The 10,851-nt window shown below is 49.5% G+C and overlaps 1 protein-coding gene across 1 annotated transcript; it reads right to left on the bottom strand.

Moving 5' to 3' along the window:
• Nucleotides 1-1,691: 1,691 nt before the first annotated feature.
• Nucleotides 1,692-6,972, bottom strand: LOC106695930 (talin-2-like; the record flags this gene model as incomplete). Its single annotated transcript, XM_014450909.1, has 5 exons — nt 6,873-6,972; nt 5,808-6,016; nt 4,360-4,479; nt 2,892-3,089; nt 1,692-1,831 (listed from the first exon to the last, which is right to left on the bottom strand). Coding segments are annotated over exons 1-5 (767 nt in total), but the record flags the coding sequence as incomplete, so codon positions are not given.
• Nucleotides 6,973-10,851: the final 3,879 nt, after the last annotated feature.

Here is a 10,851-nt window from a genome sequence, read left to right as displayed (position 1 = left end):
TTTCCTTCCTTATCTGGCTTTCGAAACGCCAGTTCTTACTCTCCCCTTCTTCCCACAATTTAAGAGAGTGAACAATACATTCTAAGCTGAAAACTGTAATTCTGAAATGATGCAAAAAACTGAAGACAATGAAAAACATCTGCGATCAGATACCTGGAAATGTCAATTGCCTTATCCTAAGGTTCTTTGTAGGAAAAAAGAACATTTACGGGAGGGTTTTATACCAGAAACAGCTGCTCAGCACAGCACACATATCCCCCTCCCGCCCCAGCCCAGGGAGAGACTCACTGGAACTATCACAACACACAGCATAAGATGGAAGTGGGGAGACGTCAGGATATTTTTCCAGTCTCTAATGGCTCTAGCTATTGTTTGAAGCTAAAGTATGTATTTGGGAATAAATGAAGAAACTCTAGGATTTTCTGAGGAACTGCCCTGATATGTCTAATCCTCCCCCCCAAAAATAGCACTACAAGCCATGCGGGGACCAGAGCCGGGTTTTCACCATTAGTACATGGCATCGCATGTCCTGAGAACTGTGATGTGCACACCCCCCCTTTGCAGACGGGAAAGTTTAGGCAGGTGAGGGACCCGACGGTGTAACCTAGTTAGTAAGCAATAAAGCCTGGACTGTAATTCGGGCCTCCTGACTCCGACAACTTAAAAAACAGCCTTTGAGCTCCCAGGAGAGAAAGCCATAGAAAAACAAATGAATAAACTCATAAGACCAAGTTTAACAATGTAGAATTGAAGCTATGCTTTTTCAAAACCAGTCATCTGCCCATTTTGAAAAGTTCCCAATTAGGCTTTAGATCCTAATTGTTTTGCATTTAATCTCTTCCTGCTGCCAGCTTTCCTGTACATGTGAGGATGCCACGTAATGTCAAGAAAACCTGCCCACATCACCACAGCAGCAGAAACACCCTCCCTATTCGGGACAGGAGACTAGGGTCAGGCCTGAGTGTGACCCTGATTTGAGGAGTTTCCTGGTGGTCACGACAGTTTCTCTGCACACTAGCCTTCACTCACTGGATACCGAACTCATAACCACAGGGGCCCTGGGGCAGGCACTGTACTGTATCACCCACTTCCTGGGTGGGAACAACAAGAAAGAAGAACAATGACATTATCCAAAACGCAGATTCCTGTTTTAATGTATTTCCAAGAACTATTTACTCCCACGGCCACCCCGTTCACCCTAAACAAGAATCACTCTGCATGGGGCAGACTGAACATGTTTCCATCCATCTAACTAACATTGCTGCCAGGCGGACAGGCAAGTGCTCAAGAAATGAGGAATGGCTAGTTAAGTGTCATTTTCTTTTCTTTTTTAAAAAAATATTTTCCAGTATTTTCTGAGTTGTTTTTCCACAAGCATATATTGCTTTCATAATCTGAAAAACATAACACTCTTTTTTAAAAAATCGACTTATAAATCATTGAGGGTCTTAAGTCTAAGCAAGGCCAACGGAAAAGGCTGGAGGAGAAGACAGGTTCCTGCAAACGGGAAAGCACATGAAAATGAGCCCGTTTACTGAAACCCTAGAGTTTCTGCCACTCTGGGCTCCCCCTCTGACAGCACCAGGATGACACCAATCCTTTGCTCAGCAAAAGCAGCAGGATGCCAGCGTATCCGCAAACACTGACCCTGCTTATCAACACACGAGAAGCCCATTTCGTTCCGCTCTCACCTTGCAGCTGCAGCGAGGAGGTTTTTCGCATTGGGGGCTCCTGGGTCCACAGAGAGAGACTTGGCAGCTAACAGCAGCTTGCTGGATGCCATAGAGATATTCTTGAGGTTCCCGATCACCTGGATCTGGTCTTCTTTGGTCTGGAAGGTCAAGAGGGGCCGGAGTAACTAGGGATGCTCCATCACTCCTAGCAAGCCGTCAGAGAGCTGGGAGCAGCGTCTTGGGATAGAAGCAAGGTATCTACATAGATTGAATTAAGCCCAACTAGTTTGCAGATGCCTAACTTGTTGGGACACTGACTGGTGTCTACGCTTCCCCAGACAGACACCCAGACCAAGAGTCGCAAAACAGGACAGAAATTCCTCCCCAAGTGGGTCAGCCAAGAGCTGTGCTATCTCACAAGTGGAGGCATTAGAGGGAGGGGGAGGGAGGGGGGAGCGAGCACGCGCACAGTGCACAGGCAGGCCACAGGCCAGCGTCTTGCTCAACAATGCTGGAGTTGTCAAGCGGCCCGTCCGTCTCAGCCTGGCACAGGCGGCCAGCCCTGTCTCAACAGTCAGAGCTGACTGCATCCCAGAAGTTCCTGACCCGGGAGAGGGCCCATTTCTCACCCTCTGTAGATAACAGAGCAAGCAGCACCCTGGGTAGCTCTGTTAGGGAGATGGCAGGAGCGCGGGGGAAACAGCTCTGCAGGCTGACACCAGACCAGTCATGCTCCCTTGCTCTAAACCAGGAGTTTATCTTCATCTGGAGGAGGTGATTTTTAATCCTCTGACTCAGTATTAGATACCGTCCTTTAGATGGGTCCGCCGAACCTCAACAACACGGCTTTTTACTCTATTACCGCACTCAAAGCACAGGATGTGGAGCTATACTAATCTCGGCTAAACATGTTACCCCCTCCTCTACCACCCTCCCTCCAAAAGATGTAAATAAAGTGACGCATTTTGCTGGAGGTCCGTGGGAATTGTTCCCCATCTCCAAGAATCACCTCACACAGAAGCTGATAGCATCTTGGGGATGCCACTCCGGTGAGATCACGGAGCTTCCTAAGCGGCAAAAAGAACGCAACAGGGTAGCCTGTGGACAGGTTCCCCGTTCCTATTTGCCCAATCGGCCTCAAGGGTGGCCTGTCCATTGGAGTAGAGAGGTGAGCGTCAGTTCCAGACTGCCCCCCACCACACACACACACACACCCACCTGAGCTTGGCCCGCCATCTCAATGCCAGCATCGAGGAATTCATCGAAATCGTCACTAAACTCCCGGGAGGCCGCAGCCAGCTCCCCGCTCTGCCCGCGGGTCGCATGGACCACCTCCCCAGCAGACTGGTTCAGGTCGGCCGCTGCTTGGTTCAGTTCGCTCTGGGCTTCCTGGAACGGCTTCGTGCTTGGAGGTAACTGTGGGGAACAAAAGGCACAGCCCGTGAGAAGTTCCCTTTGCATGAGAAGGATAGAGGAAGGGACTGTGGACGAAGACAGATCTCCAGGGATGCGTCTAACCTCACTGAGGCTGAAGGCTCTGTGTGGCCTGAGCTCATGTTAAATTTGGCCCTCACATATATGCATTCATTCACCCATTTACATTTGTTGAATACCTATTCAGTGCTAGACACTGTGGCTCTAAAACAGTAAGACAGCCATCCTCAGGGGCTACGGTCTCCGAAGTGGCTCAGTCAGGACTCACATCTGGGCAATCTGCCTCCAGGATTCACTCTCTGAAGCACCCACTCTCTGTTGTCTCTCTTAGGCGGAAGCTCTCAAACCTTTAGCTCTCCAGAAACTAAAACACTGATGCCCAGTAACCTCCCACTCCTATTCTTCCAAACTAACAGCCATCCATTTTTATGAGTGGCCTTTGCTCATAATATAGCTTGGCTACAGAACAGAACCGTCACCAGCAGAACTATGACTGTACATGAAAAGTTGCAGAGAGAGAGAGAGGCTAGACCAGCCGTGGGCAAACTACAGCCCGCGGACCGGATCCGGCCCGTTTGAAATGAATAAAACTAAAAAAAAAAAAAGACCGTACCCTTTTATGTAATGATGTTTACTTTGAATTTATATTAGTTCACACAAACACTCCATCCATGCTTTTGTTCTGGCCCTCCGGTCCAGTTTAAGAACCCATTGTGGCCCTCGAGTCAAAAAGTTTGCCCACCCCTGGGCTAGACTCTCGCTGTCACACCCCATGCACTGCTTGCACACCTGGCAGGTGCCGGGCACCAGACAGAAAAAAAACAAAGATAAACAGGCACACGCCTCCCAGAAGGAGGCTCACAGAACAGGGAAGGAAACAGGTCCCAGGAGAAACCCCTCATACTACCTCTCCTTTAGTGAATCTTGGGACACATCTCCCTCCACTGCCTGATCGTCATTGTCTCAGATGCTCTGATAAGAAGTCGGATGATCACCTACTCCCCCCTTTCCTGTCTCACTGGGATGACCCAAGAGCAAATGGCAAATGGGTTCCAAGAAAAAGTGAACTTTAAAAGCTCCACCTGGAAACTTCACTGAGCAGAAAGCCAAACAAGGAAAAGGCAGAAGGGCAGGAAGAGCAGCTCCTAAAGGAGAGTTGGCTCTCAGAGGCCCCCTGGGGGAGAGAAGACCCCACTCACACCCGCAGTGAGCTCCACTCCCCGAGGCCCCTTCCCAACCCCAAACCTCTCACCGAGTCCACAAGTAGCTTCTTGCTGGACTCCCCGATGCTCTTCAAGGCCACGTCCACATCCTTCTGCCCGGGGAGGCAATTCACGCAGTTATTCAGAGAGTGCGAGACGGCCTTGGCCACCTGCGTACACGGAAGGAGAAAAGCTCTGTAAGAAAGCGGCTTTCCGTACATTTTTGCACGTGTTGGGAATGAGCAGTGACAGTATGCAGAGCTGAAACAAGATGGGGAAATGGTCCACCAGCATCTTCCTGACACTGTTTACCCTTAAATCTCCTTCTCTGGCCGCTCGCTGTGGTAAATATCCTGTCTTGGCAAAGGGTCTGACACACTGAGACAGTACACCCTGCTTTTCCCCAAAGCCAGGCTAAGTCTTAACTCCGCGATTCAAACTCCGAGCTTGCCAATATCATGTCAGGTGCTAAACAAAGATGTCTGATACCAAGAGAAACAGAAAGAGCTCCCCTGTTGAGAGCCCTGCAGGGATCACAGAGGTGGAAGCAGGCCTGGAGTTCTCTGGATCACAGTTCACGGGGCTGTGGCTGATTCCTGCTCAGCGACCCTCTGAGTCATCAGCCCCCAGCCTCACTGCCCGAGGGCAGGTAGCCCGCTCCGAGCACTTCCAGACCCACCTGGAGGTGCCCACAGGATGCCTTTCAAGCAAGTGTGAGGACCCCCTATTTGTACTCTTTGGCATCCTCAGTTAAAGGGCAAGACCTTAAGATGTGGGTTATGCCAATCCCTTTCATCTAAAGCATCTTCTTCCTAGTGACTGGTGTAGGACTTCGCCCAGAAGGTCTCTAGCCAACTAGGTGCATCAGGTAGTTGAAGACTCCTCCTAAGAGGCAGGAGAGAGTCAGAGTTTAAAACTCCGAGTGGTCAGAGCAAGTACATCTACCTTATCTCACAGGCTAGGAAGCGGAATACCCTCGAGCATATGTAGGCCCAAAGCAAACAGGTTGTGTCCTGACTCCTAAAGCTCCAAGGGCAGATTTCACCAAAGTAAAGTCCCCCATACTCTCTGTTGGCACATTATGTTGGCTACTAGGCAAGACTTACTAAAGTAGGTATTAAGGCCTGGCTGGTGTGGCTCAGTGGTTGAGCGTCGACCTATGAAACAGGAGGTCAGGGTTTGATTCCTGGTCAGGGCACATGTCCGGGTTTCAGGCTCGATCCCCAGTAGGGGGTGTGTAGGAGGCAGACAATCAATAATTCTCTCTCATCATTGATGTTTCTCTCTCTCTCTCTCTCTCTCTCTCTCTCTCTCTCTCTGAAATCAATAAAAAAATACTATTTTTTTCCAAAAGTACGTATTATGTAGGTAAGGGCAGCATTGTTATGGAAGGTCCTGGAAACACCCACTGAGTAAGTGTTCGCACCAGAAGAAGAATGCCCAGGAGGGAGCCTGCTGACACATCCACTTTAGTGATGACCACCGTTCCGGGCCTCACCTGGGCCAGCCTCTGCTGACTCTCCGCATCTCCAGGAGCAATCAGGGCCTGCTTGGCTTCTTGGATGAGCATGGCTGAGCCCTCCATCACATCGCGAGCAGAATCTAACATGGCGTGTGCAGCTGCGGGGTCACTCGTCGATGCAGCCACTCCACGGGCAGCCTGGGCCAGCGTCTTCAGAGCTTGGGCCGTCTCTCTAGCTGCCACCCCTGTGGATAAAAGCCATCTAAAGTCATACTTGGGAGTAAACCTCTAGACTGGAGCCTCCTAGAAAGAAGAGTGGCACACCTGAGCTCCAGATTCCTTATTATAAAATTTGAATTGCTGTGCTTCTCAAAGAAGTCGCCCACACCACTGGCTCTGGACCAATCCAAGAGAGACATTCTAACAAATGCCATGCTGAAAACTATTTCCCTCTGGTTCCCCTCACCCCCACTGCCCCACTGCTCCTAGACCTAGAACACCAAGTGCATGGGATCACACACAGGAAACTCATTCAAACCCACCTTTCTTTTCAATTGTTTTGATTGGGGCATAAGATTATCTATATATATAAAGCCCTAATGTGCAAATAGACCAAACAGTGCAACAACTGAACAACCAGTTGCTATGATGTGCGCTGACCACCAGGGGGAGCGCACGGAACATGGCGGGCGTCGGCAGCAGGTGGCAGAGTGCGGAACATGGTGGGCATCGGCCATGGTGGGATAGTGGAGCAGGTGAGCGGGGGTGCCAGACAAAGGTGGAGCGCCAGTTGCTGTCATTGGGGCAAGCCTCTGGTGGTTACTGAAAATTTTTTGCTCCCACACGCTGCAGTCCCACCCAGCACTCGTACCTGCTGCTGGTGCCGGCCCTGTTTGCACCCGTGGCCACGCTGGAGCCGCCGCTCACACCCATTGCCAATGCCCGGTGCCGGTCCCATCGCTCAGGGCTGTCAGCAAGTGCGATTGGCAAATGCTGGCCCTGATCGCCCCGAGGGCTTCGCCACCTACCCCTGCTCCTGAGGGGTGATCAGACAGCAGCCACCACTCACACTCACTAATGGCACTGGTCCTGCTCACACACGCTGCTGGTGCCGGCCACAATTGCTCCGCGCCATCAGCGAGTGTGAGTGGGCCCCCGTCAGCATGTACGTATCGCCGGCGGCCTGCAGTGAGGCTGCCATGAGACCCGTGACTAACGACCGTGACAGGAGGGGCAGGGCGGGATTTCGCAGGATGGGTCACTGCAGCCTCACGGTCCAAAGGTGCACCAATTCGTGCATTGGGCCCCTAGTATACAATAAGTGAACATGTCTCCATGGGCAGCTCAGTGACTTTCTACTTGCGTATCCATCTACATATATCTGTCCTCCAGATGGAGACATAGAACAATCGCATCACTCGTGCCCTTTCCCAGTCAATGTCCTCTCACACCAGAGGTCATCGCTATTCTAGTTTCTATCACTTTTGCCTGGTTTTACCTGTTCTTAAACTCCACGTTGATGGAACCACACAGTATGTATCCTTTTATATCTGGTTTCTTTCTCGGACCATAATGCTGTGAGAGTCACCCATGTTGTTACCCATAGCCGTTCATTCCGTTTTCTTGGTGTGTAGTATTCCATTTACATGAATGCATCAACATCTGTTTATGCATTATTCTGCTGATGGAAACTTGGATTGTTTCCTGTTTGGGCTACTATAAATAAAGCTACCAAGAAAGTTCTTGTACATGCATTTAGGTTGACATATGGAATTGCTTTTTTAAAATATAAACATAGGAACACAATTGCTGGGTCACAGAGTAAGTGTAAATTTAGAAGTACTACAAAGCTTTTTTTCAGAATGTTTTTTACCATGATGCACTCGACCAGCAATGTATGAGAGTTCCAGTTGCTCTGCATCCTAGGTGAAACTTGCTATTGTCAGATTTTTTACTTTAGCCATTCTGGTGGGTGTGCAGGTGCCCCTCACTGAGGGTTAATTTTTATATCTCTAGTGAGTAATGATATTGAGCACTTTCTCTCTTAATGGCCATTGGGATCTCCTCTTTTGTGAGAGGACTGTTCACCTTTCAATTCACTCCTAAAGATGTTGGGATTTGGTGATAAACTACGAGTATAAACTGCTCCTTAAAAACTCTGGTGCTACCTCCTGCAGAATGAACATGAGCCTTCCTACACAGCACCTAGTCCTTTGCAACCCAAGAAGAGGACGCAGACTGGAAATGCCAGAGCACGTGACAAAGGCATCTGAGAATCCTGAGAGCTGCAGAAGAGCCGACCTTAGAGCTCATCTCTGAACCGTTTCATAGACGAGGCCCAGCGCTTGTCCATGAACACGCTTTTAGAGGCAGCACCAGAGCCAGACCTGAGGTCTTCTAACTTCTGGGTCAGACTCTCTGCACAGTGCTCTCTGAGGGATCTTCTTGAAGCATATGACATCGGCATGAAAAATACGCAAATCATTTTTTTCTAAAGGCTTTGGCTGGATGGTCTCTGGGGACCACTGAGTGTGGCCTTTACCAGCCATTACTTTGGCTGAATCGACAGACACGGCGGGTGGTCCTCTTCTTGCTGAGGATGACGAGGGCCCGTAATACAATAAAGAGTGCAAAAGGCCCAGCTCCATAAAACAAGACAACTGTACAGCACTGCAGACTTGCTGACCTGTAAATGTTTAGTAAGCCACACAGCTGGGACATAACTCTACAACCTAATCAAGGCAGGTAAAACACCGCAGTCCACCGCTTCTCACACGGCACTTCCGCGTGCAACATGCAGAATCAAAGATTTTGAACAAAGTGCTTTCTGAGGCAGAGGAGAAGGCCAGGAGAGAAAACACGAAGATAATAAAGCGAAGGTGGCGGAGAGAAGCAAGCTGCGTAAAACAGCCATTCTACTTTGCGGTTAAGCTCTGGCCCAGGCCGGAAGGCTGTCCCTGTGCAGAAGGGCTGCAGAGGAGGTGTGGTTAAGACCTCATCTAGCTCTGGCTCTGCTGCTCATTAGCTGGGCGGCCTAGACTTTTGCCTCAGTTTCCCACAAGTGTTAGGAGAAGCTGAGATCACAGCTCTGACTGTTGAAAATCGTAGCCTGTGGCTTTTAGATCCCTCCTCTTTGTCGTGTGAACTGAATCCATTTCTATTAGAGTTGTATATGACTTTGGAAGAATAAAAACATTTATCATACACAATAAGGAAAGTCATGTTTATGCAAAAGTCATTTACTGAAACAAGACTATTTTTTTAAAAGGCAGAAACCAGAGGAACGGAGTTCTGCAAGCTGATGCTTGTCCGTTCATGTGTTTTCTACCAAGGACTCAGCATGAAATCTCAGGGCACATCCCAGGTTCTCTTTGGAGGGATCAGGTTTCCCAGAAAGAGGAGGCCACACCATCAAAAGGATGGAACAAGGCCGCCAGAGGCTGGGAGCCCAGGGAACATCTCGGGCTGTCCATGGCAGAGTTCACAGCAGCATCCTCAATGTAAGGAAGAGAATCGTCAGAGCTGGTCCTCAAGCAAACACCACCCTCCAAATGAGACTGCTCCCCAGTCAGGTGTGCATGACCGTGCCGGAGCTGCCGTGGGAAACAGGAAAGCCGGCCACTGTTTCAAACCCACAGTCCTTTGAAGACACACATCACTTCCCCAGAATTCTTGCCTCCTGGATCTTAAATTATATTCGGTAAGAGAGTCTTAAGAAGCCACGTCCGTGATATAAAAGATAGTGGGATTTTTTGTAGTTATTCTTGATCAGAATTCATGTAGATTGTGTGTAGACAGCATTAGACCACATAGCAAACTCACAAGGTTAAAACCAAGCATGACAGAGTTTTCATCTGTCCCCAAGGGATGTGGAAAGGCATCTGCCTATGGAATTGTATCCGGCTGATCAGAAATACATTTGGAATACTGCACTGGCCGAACAAACGCACGTCCGCGTCAGAATCCAGCCCTGTGGCAGCTCCTGTAACTTCTGAGTCCCACACACCTTAACCGTGGACCAGGGAACTGAGGCCCAGAGCGAGGCTGCCATTCGCGCTCTCTCCTTGCTTCCCACCCATTCTTTAACTTTCCTGCCTTCAACACGGAGAGCAGGGCCCTGCTTTTCCTAAAGCCAGTGGGTGTTCCTTAAGTCTCTCGTAGGTAACTGTCTGGGCAGCAACTACCTCTCTAGCTCTAGAGACATCCCTCTCTCCGAGTTTCCTCTCTCCAGGGCTGCATGCTCTCATTTCTTTTGAAGGTTTCTATTGCTCGGCCTTCTTCTATATACTTGAGCTCCTCACGGTTCCATCTGATAAACTTTTCTCACCCTACCACTCCCCCCCAGGCAAATATATCTCCACCGTTTCAATCATTATAATTTTATTAAACATTAACACATCTTCATCTCTAGCCCAGACTTCTCTACCGAGGTCCAGAGGCAAATATCTAGCTGCCTAATGGGTACTTCTACTTGGATATGCTGCAGGCACTTCAAACAGAGAGCATTTAAAGTGAACCTGGCATCCAGCATGCCCGCCAATGGTCCTGCATTTCCATCGCAGGGATTCCAACATCTCCTCATTCACCTATCAGGCCGTGGTACAAGCTGTCCTTCCTTACTCCCATCCTGCCACTCCCAGCCAGTCACCCACGGTCAGGTCTCTCTTTAACCCGCCTCTCCGCCTTCACTACCATCCCTCATGCGGATGCATGCGATAGCCTTCTCACTGGTCTCCCTGCCTCCAACTTTGTTTCCCTCCAACTCATTTGCCCACAAGAGGAAGAGCAACTTCTATAAAAGGCAACGTAAACTGTATCCGTGGGGGAAAACTCTTCAATGTTTTCACATGCTCTTAGGTTAAATTTCAAATGACTCAAATTGGCGTAGGAGGCCTTTAGGATCGGACCCCCCAGCCTACCTTTCCAGCCTTATCCTCTCACGCCTCCCCTCCTTGCCTTTTGCTGGACCCTTTCTCAGTTCCTTTGGTCAGCCTTCCTTTCTCTCTCACCTTTGGGACTTCATAGGTGCTGTTCCCACTGCCAAAATGAATGGCGCTACTTTTAGGTGGTTTTTCAGACA

The sequence above is a fragment of the Myotis lucifugus genome, unplaced genomic scaffold (genome assembly GCF_000147115.1).
Source record: "Myotis lucifugus unplaced genomic scaffold, Myoluc2.0 scaffold_4921, whole genome shotgun sequence".
Taxonomy (NCBI): Eukaryota; Metazoa; Chordata; class Mammalia; order Chiroptera; family Vespertilionidae; genus Myotis; species Myotis lucifugus.
This window is presented reverse-complemented; position numbering and strand designations above follow the sequence as displayed.